We start from the raw sequence: 21,174 nt of genomic DNA, 5'->3' as shown, positions 1-21,174 counted from the left end.
AGATCAGGGATGTTGCCGGGCTTGTTTTTTCTGCCCCATCTGCATGTTATGGTTTTTACCATTTCAAGCCAGTCTCTCTGGCCTACAGGCAGCCAAAATTCATTTGACTCAAGCAGGAGCTGTTGCTGTTTGCCAGGCATAGGAGGAGATCCCTCCATGTGCACTTTGGAGCTGATTCATCCTCCTTGGCCAGCAAATGTCTCTGGTCTGTCACTTCACCAGTTTTTTGTGGGAAAGTCTTGGTAAGCAGCTTCCAAGTAATAACAATCAGTTGTCATCGGGGGATTTATTATTTGCAGAGAGAAATCAGAACGGAAAATGCGCAGTGGGGCTAAGGAGAGTATGGCAGCTTGGGCTGCTTAATGGGCTGGCGGGCTGTGGGGGAATGGGCAAATTGTCACTCTGAGCAACCCGCTTTGCGTTGGAGGCAGGGCCTGTGGGTGAAATGCGTCGCTTGGATCCGGTACCGCTTTGCTAATCGCCCTGGGCGCGTCACACACCGCTGTCAGCCCGGGGAGGCTGAGCCATCAGGGCCTCCGGGACCAGGGGGATGATTAGGCCCCCAAGGCATCAGTGACCAAGGTAAAACCGGCAGCGATTGCGTTTGAACCGCAGACTTCTGGCATGTGAAAAGCTCCTCCGTCCTAGTAGGCTAGGAGGGAAGTCACCTAGCAAAGCGCAAAGAGCAGGGTTGTGCACCACAGGAAGACATCAGCAGTGAGCACAGCCCGGGAGGCTGGAAGTGGTCCTTGCTGCTTGTTTAGATGCAGGTAGCCGGTTGCGGATGCTGACTGGTAGCCATGTGGGAAGAGGGGGACCTTATTCCTCTGCCCAGTGTGGCACTGCCTGCCCTCCTGCGACGTGCTGTAGAAACCTTTCCGTCTGCTCCTCCTGCTCCCACGGGGCTGGGGGCCGTACCAGAGAAACCACCTTATTCCCCTGACAGAACCCAAGTAAGCCCCAGCCAGAGGGCAGCTCTGCATCCCTGGATGTTTGATGCATACATGAAGATCACCTGCCTGGACTAAACCATTCATTTTCTCAAGTTAGTGACGGTGGTTGCCAGCGCCCAGCGCAAGCACGAGTGCCCCATCAGCCTTGGTCAGGCAGTTTTTTTTTTTTTTTTTTTCCCAATTGTGAAATGATTTCCACATTGTGAGAATTTGAGATGAATCCTGCTCTCTCAAGCAAAACCTATCCAGGGCCTGTTCTCCTCTACAGTTCTGCTTTCCAGTGCCCGCTCCAATCCCCCACTTGCACCAGCTCGTCGAGGCACTTCATCCCTCCCTCACCTTCTGCTGCCTGGTCCAGCCACAGAGCTACTCCCAGCCCTGCCAGGGCACAGGTCCCTCCAGCTCAGCTCACTAATTAAGGCAATCAAGACTCATAGTTTCAAAGCCAGAATGGCTGTCCTTCATTGAAACCAATGTCTTATTTTCACTCCAGGCACTCAGTTGGCAGCAGCTTGACTAATATGCTCCCTGGGGAATGTCTGCATATAACACCTTGTACCTGCAGTAGGTAAAACTCTGACCATGCCAACCAACAGCCAAGGATGGCTATTGTAGACTATGAACCAGAATAAAAATGGGGAAGATCGCTGAAGAGAAGAGTCATATAAATTGTGCTTTGTTCTAATTGTGCTCTTGTTGCCATGGCACCACCAAATGCTTTCAAAGAACCAATCTGAATGAGATATTTTGCACACAAAAGTCTTGTTGGAAATGTCAAAGAACATCTTGAAATGTAACAGCTCTGTAAAGAGCCTCAAGCAGTTTCCCAGTAGGAAACAGGAGAAGGAAGCAGATGGGTTTCAATTTATGTGGGATGAGGCAAAGGCAAGACAGCATCGTAGCGACCGATGCTTAAAATCCAAGCCCCACTGGTAGCTTTCTGCTTGGGTTTGGGAGCTGTGCTTGAGTCGCACTGCCCGGTAGCCAGCTAGACTCGTTTTCTGACACAGGCAGTTCAGCAAATTGGGGCCAGCCAAGGGAAATGTGTTATTTTTGTATCTGTGGAGCTCAAGAGTCTCAAATTGAAGCTGGCAGCTTCACTGGGATGCGTAGCAAGGCAGGCCACCCCCAAGACTTGCAGTCCGTTTGCCTCTGCGTATAGGGAACCTGAGTTATGCCGGGGTTCGGATCGCTCGGGGACGTCACAGTGGGACCAGGACTTGATTCCAGGTTTTCAGGCTCCCAGACCAGCGCTGTTTCCAAAGTCTGTTCTCCGTCACGACTCTCTGGCCGTGCTTCTGGAAAGCACATTCATAATTCCTGATGGGAAAAGATGGAGCTTCCACCCTACAGCCTCTCCCCCATCCAGAGCTGGACCAGAGTATAACGGCTGAATTTCTTAGCCGTCATGGCTGCTAGAGAGAGTTTTTCACTCTTGGGAACAGTCTTGCAGTTACTAGTGAATGTGAAACCCATAGATGCTATATATACCTTTAATCAGACTCCACAGCAACTGCTTTACAAACTGTGGAGCTGAATAGGGATTGAGATCCACTTTTTTTTAAATTTTGAAGCCCTCCTGTTGAATTTTCTAGCAGAGATATATATATATAATCTGTGAAAACTCCAGAGGAGGTTTTGAAACACTTCTGCCACCCAGGGGGGTCTACTCTGCAGCTAGTACTGCAACAAGTGAGGAAAACAGCTTCAAACCATTTCATTGCTGCTTAAAAGACAGAGAAACCCCTGGTTCGGGATGCAAAAAAGAAATATTTTTGCCTACCTTGTCTACAAATGTTTGTACGGCAGAAGTTTGAATGTGCCCTGCCCTGTAGCTTGTTCTAGGACCTTTTACGGTTTGCCCAGGTGAAGTCAAACAAGCGGCATTTTCAGAGTTGTGTCTCAGGTGACCTTTTTGTGTGAGTTGGAGAAGGGCTACTTTTGGTGGAGAAGGTGCATGAGTTTCTCTTCCGACCTTGCAGCCTGGCATCTCTCTGCATGGCCAGCTGGACATGCTGGTTCCTCACCTGAACCTGTTCCTCCTTCTGGGGTGAGTCATGGTGAAATTAGGGCTGGGATTTTCTAAGCCAGACCCTGGGTGTGATACGAAGCCTGTGGGATTCTTTCTGCTCACATTGGGGGTTAAATCTGATTAGATACATCCATAGAGGAGAAATCCTTCACAAGCTACCAGATAAAAAGACCCTGAGTCTAGCTCAGAAAGTCCATTAGCTGGAGGTCCTGGCAGGCTCAGCCCAGCCACCACAATTGGTATGTGCCTGCCATGGGCTCAGGCCAGACTGGTACTTATTGGTATGAATGGGAGCATTATTGATTGCACTCAGCTGGCATGAAGATACCCAAGCAGGCTGCTAACGTTTGCCCGTACAACAGCTAATCAGCTTTGCAGCATGGGAAAGAGTTTTAGTTCGACCTACTTTTGTTTGTTGTTTCCCACTCCACACTGTCTTGCAAAAATAGTTTCTGCTGCTTTCAACACAATGCCCATTATAATTGGAAATTCTGAATCAGATGCATGTTGCTTATGCAGTCTCGGGAGGACTTCTGCTTTGCACTGAGTTTTAGAGGACATTGATTTTGCTAGCTTTATGAATACACATATCCTGAAGCGATCCCCTGGCTGAGAATCTCAGCAAACCACCACCCTTGTGAGAGGGAGAAAATAGCTTTGTTTTGAAATTCTGGCATGAACAAAGGGGGATCATTTCATTTTAGAGCCCTTGGACCAGTCACCTAAAATCCCAAATTCCTCCTCCAGTTTTTAGAGGTGCTGAAATAGAGAGTCGTGAGTCCTTAGTACTGCTGAGAGCCTGCGCCTTAAAGTGCCTAAATCACAGGTAGCAGAATTAGGGAGTTAGGCACATGGATTGGATGCTTATTCCCCAAACAAATTGTTCGCCCACATCAACACTGGCAAGACTCATATTAAAATCCAGGAATCCTGACCCGTCTCTTGCACCTGCGCTATTGGACTGCGCTGTCTTTGATAGCAGAGATAGGTTCAAAGCAAGTGGTATCCCATATTTTTGTGGTTTGGGGCTGATGCTAGTTCTCCTGAGAAAGGATTTGCAATCAGCACTGCTGCTTGGTTTCTCAGTGACTGGGCTATTGCAAGAAGCTGTGGCAAGGGATATCTCCTGTTGCCAGCATCCTGCAGAACCCCGTGAGAGCATCTCCTCTGGGTTGGGAGGGGATGGTGGAAAACCTGGAGCATCCTGCACCTATACTAGAGGGAGGATGGTTCCATGGTCAATGAAAACAAATGCTGTCTGTGCTGGTACTTGTTGTCCACCATGCCTGAGCATTCATGTCACCTCTCCTGTGCTGGCTTTCGCTGTCATGATGACCCTGATCAAGAAGATAGTAATAGGGTGCCGTCTTTGACAGGTTAGCCGCCAGCCAGATCGGTTCCTGAATCCAGCCTGCTTTGCGGCTGCCCGAGCACTGGTGCGGGCACAGCGGAAGAGGCACGAGACTGTGGGCAGTGCTGGGACCTGGAGGAGATGAGGGACAGTCAAGCACTCATATAGCTTTCCAGTTGCTCTGAAAGTGCGTTTCCAGCATTCAGCAGGCAAACAAGCAGTTCCAGGAGCTTTTCCTTTCCCGCAAGGAAAAGATCCTTCCTCCCTCACACTGCACAGTGCCGTTTGCAGGGAGATGGGGAGCCGGGATGCTGCCAGGACTGGGTCTCCCTGTGATGTGGTGGTTGAGGGCCATACCCAAAACATGCAGCATCTAGCTAAACTGATAGCAAGCATCCAGCTCTGCAGTAACCTTCCATGTTAACTGAGGTCTTTTCTTCTCCCCAGGTGTCCCATGAGTTTGCCATTAACTTCAATCCAACCAACCCCTTCTGTTCAGGTGAGTATCCAGCAGATCTCTAATACTCCTGACATGCCTTCAGTGTCTTCTGTCCTCTCCTCTGTGTTTCACCTGTAACTTGTCTCAGGAATTTTTCAAAGGTCTGGTCAGAGCCAGGCATGAACAGAGGAGCGGAGTAAGAACAAAATGCTCACTCACAGGAAAGCAGAGGGAATCTGGGGGTGTGTAGGAGGTCCCAGCATAAAATGAAACTGGATTCAGACAGCCTGAAGTACGCCTTCGTTCTGATGTGTCCCATCAGCCGTCTGCTCTTACAGCAAGCAGTAAGAAATGCTAGGCCTGGCGACCAGATGGGGGAATTCAGTTACCTGCTCCTTAGTGCTTCTGTAGTTCACTTAAGAATTGAAAGCTGATCATGGTGATCACTGAAAAACTGCCCAAGTCATAAATGGTAGGGGCTACCATGGGCTGCAAAAGTTGTGTGGTTTGACCTCTGCTTTACCCTAGCAAGGCTGGAGCTTGGTCAGCCTCCAGGCCTCATATGCTAGTCACTGGTTTATGAAAGCTTGCTGTGAACATCTGCTTTTCTGCTATATTTACTTCATTAGGTTCCCTTCTGATAGTTGTAAAGCATGCTGTTTGACCCTTACTTATTGGATATATTGTAAAATACAGAAGCCACAGTCCTGGGTTTCTCAGTGCTGTACAGGTCTATCAGTGACAATTCCTCCCCAAAGAATTGATTATCAGCTGATTAATTGTGGAGTTAATAGTTTATCAATTAAACACACATGTATCATGAGATTAGTTATTTACCCCATATTATGTCAGTGAAACTGAGGCAAGGAAGGGAAAAGTGATTTGGCTTGATATCACACAGCAGTTTCATGCAGGCAGGAGAACTGCTGGGCCCCTGTCTGGCCCTGCCAGCCCCATTGCGGCATCCTGTGAAATGCAGTTCGGATACTGTTTGCATCCAAGTGGTTGCGGGGTCAGGGCTGTAAAAGCAATGGAAGTGATGGGTAAACTGCACATCAGTGCTCTGTCCAATGTGGTGGTTTATCTCCTGAAAATTGGCCGGTCCCAAGTCATGACCCATCAGGAAGAAAGGGTGGTGGGAGAGGTTGCAAAGCAGAATCTCATTCGGTCTTTCTTCCTGTCTGTAAAGGGAGTTTGTGCATCTGCATGTGTGTAAGAGCAGGTACGTGTGATTTATGTGTGCAGAGACACTTTAAAAGAGAGGTAAAGGGATGGGAGCAGCTGAGAATTCAGGGCACAGCTGGAGTGGGAGTGCTCACTGCCATCCCATATAAAAGCCCAAGTGTGGCAGGGGGTTCACAGGGCTCTCTTGCTGCCTGCTCTCCTAGGTGACATGAGATGACCCTCAAGGCAAGGCAGTGCAGTGCAGTGCAGTCCCCCTTTGCCTCTGAGGGTAACGTCCTGTTTATTTCCTTTTGTGTGTCTTTATGGTGCAGATTGAGGCCAGGGGATTTAAGCTGTTCTCAAAGAAATGTGGTTCCCCTAATAAGAAATGGGGAACTTCAGAGCTAAACAAGCTGCACCGTGAAAGCTTGGCCATTTGATGCAAAAGCACAAGGATCTTAGAAACGAGTTGCAGCATCAATACAGCTGTAAACTGTACATTGTAAGAGGTTAATCCTTATCCCCTTGCTAATGCTGGCAAACAGTTCATAAAGAAACTTCTAAGGTTGGCTTATTTTTCTGCCTTACGTGAGTTGGGAAGGATAGTCCTGGCCAACCAACTGGCAGAAAAACCTTCTTGGACAGGTTCATGGTGTGACAGAAGCAAAAGAGTCTCTGATGGCTTGCAGGTCAGAGTGGTGCTTCCCAAACACCGTTTGTAAGCTCCCAAGGTGTTTCTGCTTCTCTCTGCTACCTCGTCTGCTCTGTGCCTATCTGGTTTTTGGTTACACTCAGAGACTAGGAAGTGCTTTTCTTTTTGCTCTTCTTCTTTGTCCGGTTTTTGGAGATTTTTGCAGAAACACAAGGAAAACTTTGTTTGACTGTGAGTGCCATAAGGCCTCTCTTACTGAGGAGGTCTGAGAATCTGCTACAAAGTGACTGACGAGCAAAGCCCTGTTTTTAGAAAATTTGAGCGCAGCTGGATGAAACTTGATGAGCTGGAAGGGTCTGGGGAAAAAATGTTTTGTAACTTCAGACCACATGGAATTATTCGTGAATTATGTTTGGAACATGGAATTGTACTGGTGGCTGGCTGGGATGTTGCATATTGTAATGTTTGGCTTCTCTGGTTTCCCTGAAGGTGTTGAGGGCATTGTCCAAGCGTACTCAGCCTGCCTGCCTCACATCCGCTTCTACGGACCGACCAACTTCTCTCCTATCGTCAATCATGTGGCCCGGTTTGCAGCTCAGGCAACCCAGCAGGAGTTTGCGACTGTAAGTTCGACTGTTCCTCTCTTTATCGATGTCACTGCCTTGGCTCAGCATTTCACAGGGAGTTGTTGGGTTCCACATCTGGGTGCCCCCTTGAAGATGTGAGGTTGCAGAAGGGCCAGGTGGAAAAGACCCACTAGAGAATTGAATCCACCCAGACGACCCGGACACCCTGGCAGTCATCAGCCCTGGCTGTGTGCTCTTTTGACTTCCTGGGTAGTCTAATAGGTGCTGTCTCTCCGGCTGTACTGAACAGCGCATCCCTGGCATGGACCTCAATATGACGTGTTGTTGCTGTCCACCCTCATTTAGTTATTCACTGGGCTGCTGTAATCCTGCAGAGTGTCACAGCTTCCCCGTGAGATTGCCTCTGGTCCTCATCTGTGAGAAGCTGCCATGGTGAATTCACTCACTCTGTGGCAATATGCATCACCCCAACCTTGTGCTCTGGTAGGGCTGCGAAAGAGATGATCCACAAGATACAGAGGAAGAGAGAGGACAGAGGGGGTGGCAGCTAGCGATAGTGCTATTCCATACTAGGCCAGTCTTTACAGCCACATGATCGTGCCTTATGCCTTTGTCTGGACCTGGCTTTTCTGTAGGCAGTTTGTTCTCTTCTAACCTGGCATTGGAAGCAAGTTTGCTCTGAAGGCAGGAGATGAAAGAGGTCTGCTGGACCTTACACAGGGCACACTAAGAATGAGTAGAGCAAGGTACTCACTGGATTACTGGGTGGATAAATTGTCACAGTGGACTCTGTTCACTCGCTTTCACATCAGAAGAGACAAGGGCTCAATTCCTGTGTGGGAGGAGGCTGTTACTGGTATTTGCAGTTGTCGTAAAGGGCCAGTGGGATCAGCACACCAGCCAGCCCTCTCCCCCTTCTCCTGGCAGTGGCTGGCTCCACTAACAGCCTCAGAGTACACCCCGGTGTCTCGCTTTTCTTTAGATTTGACAGTATGGTGGCGGTCCCGAGGGGTTTTGGCAGTGGAAGGCAAGGCCTGAGCTCTGACTTTGTGTCTCTGCTTTCCCTTTGCTCCAAAGATGGAAGTGGTGAGGCAAGGTCCTTCGGCCAGGAGGTTCCCCTGAGGCACAGCAGAGGAACCTGGGGACCTGGCATTGTTTCTGTGCCCTCCCAAACCTGCCCAAGTGGCCGTAATGCTGTGGGAGAGGTGGTGCAGAGCCGGCTTCAGCCCTGGCTAATCGTAGGAGAAAGCACCTGGTTCGGATTTAGCAAAAAATACAACAAATTTGCCAGGTGGAAGGAACAGCCAACAGGATGGCAGATGATTTTGTCTGTCTGAAGTCTTGTGGTGGCTGCAGCTTCACTGATAAACTTCCTTTCCCAGTCACATGAAATGTTGAGCAGACAAAAGCTGGCCAATGATACCAAACTATTTAGGGGAGCTGAGATTAAAGCTGCCTGCGAACAATTGAGGGAAGAGCTCCTTATCCCTAGTGGCCGAAATTCATCTGCTATTCCTTTGCCCCATGTTGATGAATGGAAAGCACATGGCAGAGTGTTAAAACTAACCCTGTCTACAAAGCCCAGCCACGGGCTCTAAGTTAGCTGTCATCACTTTAGACAGAGAATGTAGAGTTGCTGCAGATGCTTCTTGGAAAAAAGAAAAAGCCCAAAAACTTGACAACAGTCAACAAAATTGCAGCTATTGAAAATCAGAAATTATTGGGGAGTGAACTGAGACCAAGGCAGGAAATGTCATGAGATGGGTGTCCCTTGAATTTATACAAATGTCTTGAGTACCGTATGAAATTCTGGTCACATCACCTCAAAAATGATCAAGTAGCCCTGGAAATGGTAGTGAGAGAGCTGACCAGGATGTTCAGAGTCATGGAGCAGCTTTCATATGAGAAGAGGTGAGACCGGGACCCAACAGTAGAGATGCATAAAATCATGAATGGTAAAAAAAAGTCGATTGATTTCTCCCTAATTTTTATGAACAAGGCCTGTGAAATACCTCAGGAAATGACTTGATAATGGATATCAGACAAGCTAAAGGAAGTGATTTTTTTCACAGAATGCACAATGGAGTTCTTATAGTACATTATATTCTTGCAAAAGGAGGAATAATAGTCCTGGAGAATGTGGTCCTCTTACTTTCAAAATAGTCTGCTTCTGTGTGGTGCAGGATTAATTGGGCTGTCCTCGGGACCATGAGGGAACTAGGATGGTGATAATCCTGCTGTAATAAGAATGGGAAACCTGAGCAACTGGAAAGAGGTTCTTTGAGTGTTTTTAAACCTTGGCTTCTTTCACTTCAACACACAACAAGCAGTTGGAGGAAGATCATCTTGGTTAAAGCATCTCCCCCTCCTCAGTGAAGATCTCTTCAGAGATCCTCCTAGAGGGACTTGGTGGTATACTTCTAGCCTTGGAAAATGACAGAGCAACCCCATTTGTCTCCTTATCAAGAAAATTGCCCTGAGCAGTGCAATCCTCTTGCAGCACGACCACACTGCTTGCCTGGGGTGTGCGGTGGCTTCCAGTATAATGTTTGTGATGTGGCTGACAATTGGACTTGGACCTTTTGCTTGGAGAAGACCTTTTTGGTTTTCCTCCTTAAATATAAAAATCAGAAAACCATCGGATGGCTCTATTTTAGCATTGCTTTTCACGCTACTTGGACAGACAATGGATTCAGAGCCAGAATTTGGGTTCCCAAGTGGCTGCCTCCAGCCGCTCAGCAGTCCTCGAAGTCGCAGTTAATTAGTCCATCACACTGTTTACATCCATATGTCAAAAAGCTGCTTATTAGCACAGAGGCCCCCTACAACTGCGCTCCACTGCACCAGGCCACGAGGCTCTTGTGTGCGAGACAGACCATGCCAGCACGTTACTTGGAGGGTGATGCTGGAGCAAGAGAAGAAACCACAACTGGTTTAAAGAGAACCGGATTAGCTGGATGGTACAACTGCCGACGTGTCTGGATCCGCGTGCCGGGAGGCACTGGGGAGCTGCAGCCATCAGTCCAGCCATGCCACTGGTAATTAAGATGCCTCCTTCATGGTGCGAAGAGCATCTTAAGACTGTAAGGAGCTCATTTGGGCTGATGTAGAGGCAGGACCCAAAAAGCTTGTTGCACCAGCTTGAATGTGGAGTCCCTGGAGAGGGAGCTGGAGAAACAGATTCTCCTGAGACCCTGCCCTGTGTGAACGAACGAGTGTGGGCAGCAATGACTGTAAAGGCTGTTCTTGACAGCATCCACAGTCGTATCCATTCGCCGAATGGAGCCCTCTGACCTGCGGCAGGAATTGCAGTTTGGAGGGGCTTGATGTGGATCTGCCTGCGGCTGAGCTGCCTTTTTACACCAGCTCCGTTGCCTTGAGGGTGCAGGATTGCAGTGTGAGCTCAGAGCCAAGTTACTCCAGCGTATCCGAAGTTGCCTTAGTTGGCACAAGTGACCTGTGGGAGTGAAGCAGCGTTTCTTGAAGGCTTTTTCCTGTTAAAACCTGGCTCTACCCTTCCTGTTTTGCTGGGGTAATCATCCTGGTCTTCATTTCCAGTGTCTCAGAGTTTCTCTGGCTGTCTGAAAAAATGGCTCACTACTCTTCTTTTACCTCTCATTTTTCCATTAGTGCTGGGGTCCGATTTCAAAGCCGTTGTGGCAAACTGGCTTGTACGTGCCCTCAGGAGCCGAAGGAGCCGTCTGTCCGAGGAAGCCGGCAGGTCTAACCCCACTCCCTGCAGAGAGCAGGAAATGGCTTTCCATGCTTTGCTGGCCAAAACCAGCTCAGCTTGGGCAGAAGCACATGGGTGGCAGCAGCTGGTTTGGGGTGAGCAGCTAACGTAAAAGCTTTCTTGGTTCATCGTTGGAGCAGAGCTGGTTGCATCTGAAACCACGCAGTCCTCTCTCTGAGGGAACCCATTTCCTGCCTTGCCTTACGTGCTCATCTTTTCCCAGCTGTGGGCACATGGAAATACTGCCTTTTTCTTCTCTTTTTTGGTTCAGCTTCTTAATTAAAATAAGCCACTTCAGTTGCTGCCTTTTCAAGGGAGTCTTAATGCTTCCTGCCATCCCCTCCCTGATCCTAATGTCTTTTCAGTGCTTCCTGCTCCATCTCCCCCTACTTAGAAGAGCTCCTTGCTGCCGGAGTCTCCGGTGCCTGCTGCAGTTATGCACTTATCTTGTTGTATGAAAGTCTGAATTTGGTTTAATTCAGTGTAAATCCAGATCACTCCTCATTTTTAGTCTTCTCTTTCTATGGCAGAAATCGAGAGTGTGGGGGGGGACAGGCGCACAGGCCCTGCATTGAACAGCGGCACTAATCATATGCAAATTGCACCCCTCCGTTGGCACTAATAGTTTAATCAAGGGAGATTTTAAATAATACGCAGTAAAGTAATAGTTCCATCATAGGCAAGTCTGAATTGGCTCTTTCTTTTTTGGAAGCACAAAGAATTATTGATAAGGGTTTTCACTCCCCTGTGGCCTTCTCCTCTTTGATCCAATCTTAAATGCATACAGCAAAACCACCCTCAACAATGTCATCTTTAATAATAGCCTCATAACAAAGAGCCACCGGCTGGGAAGATGACAGCAGCCTCTTTTCAGGGAGAAAGGCGCATTTTATTTTTAGGCATGAAACCAGCAATGGGTGTTTTTGTTTGCTTTGTAAGCACATTGGAGGGCACCATCAGCCAGCTGAAAAAAATGAATAGTAAACAGTTCTGGCGTGGATCTGTTGAGAGGTCGGGAGGTTTGGGAGGTTCAGAGCAATCGTGCAGGTGGAACTGTACTCCACATGGCAGCTTTTCTAAGCGTGGAGGGAAACATGCAACCTGGGCTTGTGTTTCTGAACCATGGAAAGAGCATCCTCGCTTAGTCCCGTCTCCACTGCACCGTCATGGCTTGAAAAGCCACTTGGGAGGCTGTTTCTCCAGTCTTGACTCTCCCTGAGGCTGCCTTCAGCTGCTCTGCAGAAGCTTTTTGACTGGGTGGGAAATCGCTGGTTAAAGTTGATGCGTCTGTACTGCATCTTTGTCTTTTGACGCTTGGAAACGTAGCAGTGTGGTTGCAATGGATGGGTTTTGCTGATGGGGGAGATTTAAGGTGCAGACCAGGCAGAAGTGGCTGGGCTTACTTCTACTGCGGCTCCCACAGAGCGGAGGAGTTGCTCGAAAGGAGGCCCCGTTCATGTGGGGCGCAGGAGCTACATGGCCAAAGAGCAAGGGCCCCTTTGGAGGGTGGACTTCTAGTCCCAGCTGGGGAGGGCCGAGGCAAAGGTGCTCGTAACACCTTTTGGGGGATCTCTCTGTGCGCAGCACTAGACCTTTCCAAAAGTCACCTGTACAGGATTAGCACCTCTGGCTTTATAGCTGGCTTCATTGCCCGGACGTTGTTGCCCATCTGGCTGCCCAGGTCTTGGCCGCCTGGCCAGGCAGATCTTCACAGAGGCACCTTCTGTGCTCCTCCGAGCTGGATTTCCCGTGCCACCTCCACGGAGAGCAGCAGAGGGTGGGCAGCTGGGGTGACAATGTGCCGAGAAGCTGCCTGGGAGACTTGGCAGAACTGCGGGAAGCGCAAACGCAGATGCAGCTCTCGCCCGGTGCCTGCCCCGGGCTCGCGCTCGCTGCCCCGCTCCGGGGGTGCTGTGGGCCAGCCTGCGGCACGCGCCTGGCTGCCTTTGCCGGATCTGAGCCCTCCTTTTCCTCCCGGTCTCATTAAGCTCTGTGTGGCAGAGGTGCTTTTTCCTAACATTGCAGATAAACCCCAAACCCTTGTACTTTTTCCATGGCAACATGGATCACAAACAAAGGAGCCGCCAGCTCTTAGGGGATGGAAGCACTCAAATGTGTGTGTGTCGGGGAGGAGGGAGCGAGGGAGAGATTACGGGCGTCCAGCTTGATCAGGGAAGGATTAATAAGCTTTGGGGAATTAAAACACACCTTTCCAGCAGGATCCCTGCTTTCCAAACCTCCTCTTTTCTTGCTGCATGCTGTTTAATGCCACCTAATCCCTTGGAGTCTTGCTTGTGCATCCGAGTCCAATTGCTGATTTTGTTAACAAATAATCAGTAATCATCCCCCAAAGCTCGTGTCAGATTCAGAGATCAGCCATTTAACAACAAAAAGAAGAGAAACGGCGAACAGTGCTGCCCGGTCAGACGGCAGGTTTGCGTGCTGGCGACCTGCGCTGCACACGAAGAAGGATCTCCAGCCCGGCCGAGCATGTGGGTTTGTGTGACGGGGTAACGTGCTCTGCGTTACGTGCTGAGAAATTATTATTATTTTTTCCTGCTCCAGAGTTTCACCTGGCAGCCTGCGAGCCCGACACGGCCTACAACCTGGATGGGCTTAATTATCCGAGGAGGCGCTGAGGAGGGCCGCGACTCGCATCCTTGTGCTGGGCGCTGTCTGTGCACTGGGTGCCGGGAGGTTTTCAGGCTGCAGCTTTCACCACCTAATCGTTTGCCCAGCCCTGTCTTTACTCCGGCTGAACTTGTGTCCCACTGCGGTGTCATTAGTGGTCTGATATTGTTAAAAATCTGGATTTTTAAAGCACAGTTGTAATTAGAGCTCGGCCTTCCCTGCGTGCTTTCAGTGGGAGACGGCGGCATTGAATAATCGCTAAGCAAATAAATGAGGGCCAGTACAGCTGGAGCAAGGCCGGGGGGTTACCACGCCGTTCGTTATCTGCACGTCTGCAGCCTCTCTGGCAGGGAGCCTCATTTAGATGCATCTCCTCTCCCTCCCTCTCCAGAGAGCTGGTTCTTCGGTCCGGCTTTGATTTCTCTTGCTGTCGCTAGCCCTAAAACTCAGGCAGCGGCAGCTCCCCCTGTGCCTTCCCGCTGCTGCGAGGCCGCGGCGCTCTGCTCTGAGCGGGAGCAGCTGACGCGGGCTCGGGTTGGTACGGGGTTCGGGCGGCGTCGGGATGTCAGCGTGGCGGCCGGCTGTACCCGGCGTCAGATGAAGGGTCCGAGGAGGACGGAGGGGCGCTGACCTGCCTCCGAGGGAATGTGCTCTTGGGGGGACGAGCAGGCTGCCTCTGTCACTGCCGCCGGCTCATGGGGGTCAGAAGCATCCCGGGCCCATGGCACCGTGCGGGCTGGACGCAGGGAGAGTCCGGCGGCTCCGACGTCAGGTCGGCAGAGACATGTGCCACGTTAGCGCTGCGTATTCCCTGGGTAGCGCGGGTGGTCAACCAGAAGCAGGTCGCCTGCACCCATGCATTGCCTTTGGGTGGCATTTACTGATGCCTCAAATTGCAAATCAGAGCCACCGCTGTGCAGGTGAGACCGGTGGCATCTGTGCATCTGAGCTGGCTTGTGTCTCACCCCCCTGAACCGGATTCTTGTGGGCTGTGCTCCTGGGAGAGTTTGCACTGCCGCCTCAAAACCTCTTTGAACAACCCTCCCACCTTGTTGGTCAGCACTGGCTGCCTGACACACACGCATCTGGCTTGGTCAGTGCGTGTTTGCAGTCCCTGAGGAGTCCAGGTCTGGCTTTTCCAGGCAGGCTTAGTTTCTATTCCCTTTCCGTGGGAACTGCGTGCTCAGCTTATGAAATGCCCAGTGGAAACTGCAGCCAGGGCTCCTAAGCTGCCGGGGCTGCAGGGCGGGTGTGGGGCGAGGACTGGGTCTTGCAGGCTTCTGCTCCCGGGGGAAATGGGAACAAGCATCCCAGGTGATGGACCTTTTTTTATACTGCTTCCCAGCCTTTTCCCTCGGCCTAGGCCACACTGGTTCACCCAGGCAGGCCAGCTGCTCGTTCTGCTGGGCCCGCGGTGCCTGGTCGCAGCGCTAAGCCTTGCCGCGGGCAGGCACCTGGGCGACGCACAGCTCTCGAGTGCAGCAGGGCTCCTCCTCAGCCTCCCAACGCAGGCGACAGGCTCGGGGTTGCGGGAGGGCTCGAGGGCTGGAGGAGAGAAGTCGTCCCTCCGGCTCCAAAAGGAGCCAGTCTAAAACTGCCGTGGCCAGTCTGGGGACTCTCCAGGCGATGCCGCGGCGTGCGGTGCCCCCCCGGGATTCCTCTGCTGCCGCCCCTCCGGGCTTCAACGGTGATCTCCAGTATCGCCGCGTGTTTCACTTGGCCTCTGAAATATGTAGCAACAAGCAGCTCCTGAGCTCTGCTCCTGCCTCTTCTCCTGCATAGTTGGTAGTGCTTCTCCCTGATCCCGTCAGGGATTTTTGCAGAAAGGAGGAACAGAGGAGACGGGATTTCGTGTTTCCTTCTCTTTGAACATGCACAGAGGCAAAGTTTGCACTGCGTCTTTTTTTTTTTTTTTTTTTTTTTTTTTTGCAAATACTGGGAGAAAGGGTGGAATCACTTAAAGTTTTGCTTGTTATCTGCCATTGTCCTCGAGGTTTTACTCTTCCTTCTGTAGAGGGTCCTAGATGGGGCCAGGCCCCAGTCAGTTCTCCTGCTTCCAGTAGTGCCCAGTACCAGCCACTGGTGTAAAAGCATGCAGAGCATGCAGGCAGTCTTCTCCTGGAGTTTAGTAAGCGGGGCGGGGGGGGGGGAAGCAAAGCCTAATACCAAAAATTATTGTTGATGCTAATTCTGGAAACTAGACCCTTCATTCCTCTATAAATCTCCCGCTAGAAAACATTTTTCTTTTTTCTAGCCGGCCTGCGTGTGTCTGGCTAGACCACAGAATCCCCCTGTTTCAGCTCATGCTTGTCGGGACGAATGTCCCCTCTGAGCAGAAAGCTCAGGGCAAACGGGGGCCCCGGCAGCACTAGCAGCCCGGCAGCTCTCTGCAGGTCGCTGGTGGTTTGGAGCTGGATCCCTGCATCGCCGTGGTCCTACAGCATGGCCGCTTTGGCATGCACGACCCAAAAGCGGTTTCAGAAGCCAACTCTGCTTTGGGAAAAAAAGGAGGGGGGAGAGTGTATGAGGCAAGGCAGGGATGGAAAAAGTAGAGAGGCTTTTTTTACCCTCAGCTCTCCAACTCTTGAGTCCTGCTCTTCACACCCGTCACTCATACTAACATCTCCCATCACTCACACAATTCGCTCTGAAAAGTTCGGCTTTAAGAAAGCCCTAAATTTCAGACGGTGCTTAGCCGGCAGGGCTGACGCTCACTGAGCAGACAGATTTAGGAAGGGGGCTGGCTCGCTGCCCTGGATTCGGAAAAGCATCCTCAGACGTGGAAAGACTGAAGTGTGTCTGAATCCGGGAGACTGAAGCCCTGTGCTTGAAACGCGGCTCTGACTCGGGGCCATTTCCCTCCCAGGCACGTTCGATACATGCTTGCTGCAGTTATTTTTAAGTCCTTGGGAAGCCTTGTGTCTTATTTAAACGTGAACAAGCCTAATTTGTACTTGGAGTTTAACACAAGGGAGGGTGGAAAGCAGCAAACACTTAGGGAAGATTTCAGGAGACAAGATGTGGGCTGGAGAAAAAAACAAGAAAATGGGCTTTGGGCTGTATTCCTTCTCTTGCTGCTTCTAGGATTTCTGAGCTAGTGGTTTTGTGAGGAAATGGAAGGAATGAGGAGGGAAACAAAGAGCTTTAATGCTCTTAAGTGCTTATTTTTCGTCATTTCTCCAGCGCACAGAGGATGCCTAATGCGCCAAAATTGAAGCATTGCGCTCCCCCGAGGTGGAGGAGATGGACGAGCTGGTCTTTTCTGGTGTCCGCATGTCGCAGACTCGCGGAGCTGAGTTCAGGAGCGGACCTGCTCTTCTGGGCTCCTGGGTGCATGCAGAGGGCCAGCCAACACAGGTGCTTTTCTGCGGGAGCTGTTCCGCTCTGTAGAAATGATTAAATGTTTGTTGAGCCCGAGAAACTCGCTCCGTCGCCACGGGGTAAGGGGCCAAAACAAGTCGGAAGGCGGCTTTGAGCAGGGCCTGTTCTGGCATCCGTGCAGGGGGTGTGAGCGACCAGGCAATTTGCCCCTTTTGAGCAGAAACCTTGACGAAAAGTGTGTCGAAACAAATGCAGCATTTCTCTTAAGAGCGTTCGGTTTTGACCTTTGGTATTTTCCTAGCATAAAAATGTGCTGCTGGCTGAGCTCTGACCTCCCTGTCTGTGTTGGCTGTGCCTATGCCACGAGGTTTCATCTCCTTGGGGCGCTCGGAGCAGTGCTCCTCCTCAGCCCATGCACACCCGCTTATTTACCCCCAGGAAAGCGGGCAAAGGCCAGTGGGATTTTTTTCGGGAGTGTTTACTGCTGCTCCAAGATGCAACCAGCAGCCGTTTGAACCAGCTGGGGATGCTGCAGGGGTCCGATCAACTCATCCATGAGATGAGCGTGTGGAGCTCGTGCTAAGCACCCGGGGCACTGGAATCGGCGCGTTCGTAATCGTGATAGGTGACTCCCCGAAACATCTGCCTCGGCCTGTGATCCCCAAACTGGGGATCTGTAATATGGTGACTCGAATGTGCCTGGTGAAGCGAAGCCAGGCGTCCGCCCTCTTCCTCCCGTGGGGGCTCAGCCACCCCCGGCAGCCCGTCTCGAAGCAGGCGGCTGGGTGAGGGGTTGCATGTCGGTCCCCGGGCAGATGCCAGCGTTGCAGGGGCATCCGGCAGCAGCACTGAGGGGCGAGTGCTCGCCTCCTGCTCGCGGGGCCCATCCCCCATCTGGTCTGATAGTGCCGGGCTGCTGAGGAACGCAGGCTGGGGGGGTGTTTGGGCTGCGGCACCATCTGTTTGCCAGTATCTGGGGCTCCATCCTCGGCTTTGCGGCTCGCCCATGCCCAGCACCTGCAGAGACCCTCTCTGGTGCATGGCTGAGGCTGCGCCAGAAGCGGAGATGGCACTGGAGGGAAGGAGCGGAGACCCTCTGCTGTGCCGGAAAGGAAAACAGCAGCGAGACAGGCTGGCCACCTCCTCCAGCGCACAGTGCGGTCACTGGCCGCGCGGGGAGAAATTCCCTGCTCAAGTTAAAAATCCAAGTGGCACCTTAAGCATGAGCAGTGTTGGGAAAGCAGCGGCAGGCCTGCGCGTTCAGCACGGCACGGGGTTTTCTGGGCTGTGGGTTGTATGCCCACACTGCTGTGTGCAGGGAGGGGAACTAGGAGGAAAAACCTTCTTTACTGCGAGGGTGACAGAGCACTGGAGCAGGTTGCCCAGAGAGGTTATGGAGTCGCCTTCTCTGGAGTTGATATCCAAAACCCACCTGGATGCGATCCTGTGCAACATGCTCTAGGTGACCCTGCTGGAGCAGGGGGGTTGGCCTAGGCGGTCTCCAGAGGTCCCTTCCAACCTCGACCACCCTGTGATTCTGTGGGAAGGATTTCAGGTCCCGAATGAACTTGTAGCATGGCCTCAAGCTCCTCTGGGTTGTGACACAGAGGTTTGCAAAGGTCATTTCCTTTCCATCGTTAAGTGTGGTAAATTAGTTGGTGATTTCCCTTTGCTCCTACCTCTGGCAGGAAATCAGCAGGTGTTACAGTTCTCGCTTGCTTCCTCCCCTCTGCTCTCATCTCCACAGCAATACTTCATCCTCCTCATCATCACGGACGGGGTCATCAGCGACATGGACGAGACGAGACATGCCGTGGTGCAGGCGTCCAAGCTGCCCATGTCCATCATCATCGTGGGGGTGGGCAACGCCGACTTCGCCGCCATGGAGTTCCTGGATGGGGACAACCGCGTGCTGCGCTCGTACACTGGCGAGGAAGCCGCCCGCGACATCGTGCAGTTCGTGCCCTTCCGGGATTTCCGCAACGTGAGTGTGGGCAGCTCGCGGGCCCGCGGGATGGATCTCCGTCCCGTGACTGCCCTGGGGCTGGACCCCGCGTCCGTGCTGCCGCTGGGCTGCAAGCGGGCGTCCCCCCCGCCCGGGGCTGCGGTGTCAATCCCACCGTGGGGCAAGCCGTCCTGCAACGCCGTAGCGAGGCAAGGCAGCGCGTGGCGCTGGTTTGGGCCTTCGAGCAGCGCTTCCCGCGCTGGCAGCCCTGACCCAGCCAGGGCCTCCTGGTGCCAGGGAGCGGGTGGAAATCTGTGCCCGAGAAGGGGATTTTGACCAGAAATCTGGTCACAAGCTTGGAAATGATCTTAGAAGGGGCAGCGATCCCAGGGGATGCCAAAAGGTTTGGGAGCAACTACTTCAGAGGCAGCCAGGGGCAGAAAGAGCTCACCGTCTTCCGAGCGGACTTGCACCTCCCCCTGTGTTGCCCGGTTTACACGGCTAAATTACGCCTCCCCCAGAGCGGTGCTGGTGTTCACCCAGGAGCCAACGCAGTTCAACGCGTGGGCTGGCGCGTTTCCCTCGCAGGCTGCAGCTGAGAGTCTCTGCTGTCCCTCGCCCCTGGGACTGAGGCCGATTGCAGCGCAGCAGGGGCTCCAGGGCGAGCTGGGCTCGCAGCCCTCGCCGCGGTCCCGTGGCCGGGGTCTCCCACTCGATCCTCCGCCACTCGCAAAGCGCTTTGTGCCGAATTGCCCTGGGGGGGGTGAGTAGTGAGCTGGCAGCACGCCTGGTCCCAACCAAGCGCCCGCGGCAGTTTGCAGCTGTACGAACTCGTGTAACGCCTGCGCTGCCCCTGCCCATATCCCTCCGGGCTGGATTCCAGCTGCCCAGGGTCTGACCTGGCATTTCGTGGAGGAGGAAAGTTAATGAGGAAGAAACAAAAGCCGAGCTCAGCTGCAGTCCTCCGCTGTTCCCAGTCGGACAGGAGCAGCCCTGGGCTGGGGGTTGGCTCCAGCTACGCCACGCGCTGGCCGCTCCTGGCTGCCGGCAGAATTGCCGAAGGATGCAGAAAATCAAACTGTGCTTATCTTTCATCTTTTTTTTGGCAACAAATCAGTGTATTTCCAGTTCACTTACTGTTACTCGATACCTGATTTTTTTCTACCCTACAGAGGCTGTTTTATTGCCTGCCCACCAGGGAATTATCGCCCAAGAGGAAGGTGTAACTCTCAGGTGTAGGAAATCCTGAGTGTCAAGAGATGGCTAGATACTGTTCATGGTGTCTTCCAGTACAGACTCTAGGGGGTATTAAGTGAAATGCCGGAGGCTGGAGCTGGGAGAGTACTGGGGAAGGGCAATTCGTGTTCGCCCTGCTCTTCCTCCTCTCTAGGCACCTGCGGTGGCCTGCCCTAAATGGCGCTGAGCCCTCGGTCTGTCCCCCACAGCCGTTCTCATGCTTGTGTTTCTTCTCTGCAGGCCCCCAAGGAAACTCTGGCCAAAGCCGTGCTGGCAGAGCTGCCCCAGCAAGTTGTGCAGTATTTTAAGCACCAAAACCTGCCGCCCATCAACTCAGAGCCTGCGTAGAGCCGTGCCAGGCAGTGCCGTCTGCATGTTGCTGAAGTCTGTTGGTTTTACTGAAAGTGCATGTTTCACATGCTTTTAAAAGAAGAATCCCCTCCCCAAAACACACAAATTTGTACTTCTTAATTTAATTGTTAAGGTCTTAAAATGCATCCCAGAGAAGCATCTGGATTCATTTTGTACAGTCCTGGGCTGAGGTAACACTAAGAGGCCAGGCCATGCCCTGGTCCTGCTCTGTTGAGTCACTTTTCAGTATTGAATGTACTTTGTATAATTTTAGTGGAACAGGACACAATTTTTACAATCAAAACTTGCTTTTTCCAAGCAATGATACACTTAATATATTATTATTATTATCATTCAATGAACTGGTCCTTGTATAGGTCATGTATCTGTGTTGTACCTCTGTCATGCTCTATGTTCATTTTTATACTGTGTACATGTTACATTTGTTATACTCAGGTTAATAAAGAAACTGGCACATTTAAAACAAGGTTCTCCTATCCAGTCGGCCCATCGAAAGGTCTTGGAGCACCTTACTGGGGTTCATATATGGGCTGGTGTGGCAGGCACACAGCGTGGCTGAGCGTGGCGCAGTCCCAGCCTGGAGGCAGGGGCTGGGTGCTGGGCCAGGGATTACTCCGTGGCACAGTGCAGCACCGTGAAGCCCAAAACTGTGATGCTGATTTAAAAAAAAAAAAGAAAAAAAAATAAGAATCCAACTTTTGGGCAGTGACAGCGGGGTGATGGTCCTACCTCCCATGCCTTTGATGCTGTTTTAAGAC

At 51.7% G+C, this 21,174-nt stretch overlaps 1 protein-coding gene across 6 annotated transcripts in view; it reads left to right on the top strand.

Annotated features, from left to right (window-relative positions):
• CPNE2 (copine 2) overlaps nucleotides 1–20,882 on the top strand; it is a 93,857-nt gene extending 72,975 nt beyond the window's left edge. For all 6 annotated transcript variants that reach the window (XM_064519353.1, XM_064519350.1, XM_026104089.2 and 3 more), the window contains 4 exons: nucleotides 4,784–4,835; nucleotides 7,081–7,214; nucleotides 18,611–18,847; nucleotides 20,285–20,882. In XM_064519353.1, coding sequence (XP_064375423.1) covers nucleotides 4,784–4,835; nucleotides 7,081–7,214; nucleotides 18,611–18,847; nucleotides 20,285–20,392 — 531 coding nt within the window. In that variant the 3' untranslated portion in view covers nucleotides 20,393–20,882. The remainder of the gene's footprint in view (nucleotides 1–4,783; nucleotides 4,836–7,080; nucleotides 7,215–18,610; nucleotides 18,848–20,284) is intronic.
• The last annotated feature ends 292 nt before the right edge of the window (nucleotides 20,883–21,174 follow it).

Source organism: Dromaius novaehollandiae, chromosome 13, assembly GCF_036370855.1.
Source record: "Dromaius novaehollandiae isolate bDroNov1 chromosome 13, bDroNov1.hap1, whole genome shotgun sequence".
NCBI lineage: Eukaryota > Metazoa > Chordata > Aves > Casuariiformes > Dromaiidae > Dromaius > Dromaius novaehollandiae.
The sequence above is the reverse complement of the archived record's forward strand: the minus strand, read 5'-3'. Positions and strand labels throughout refer to the sequence as shown.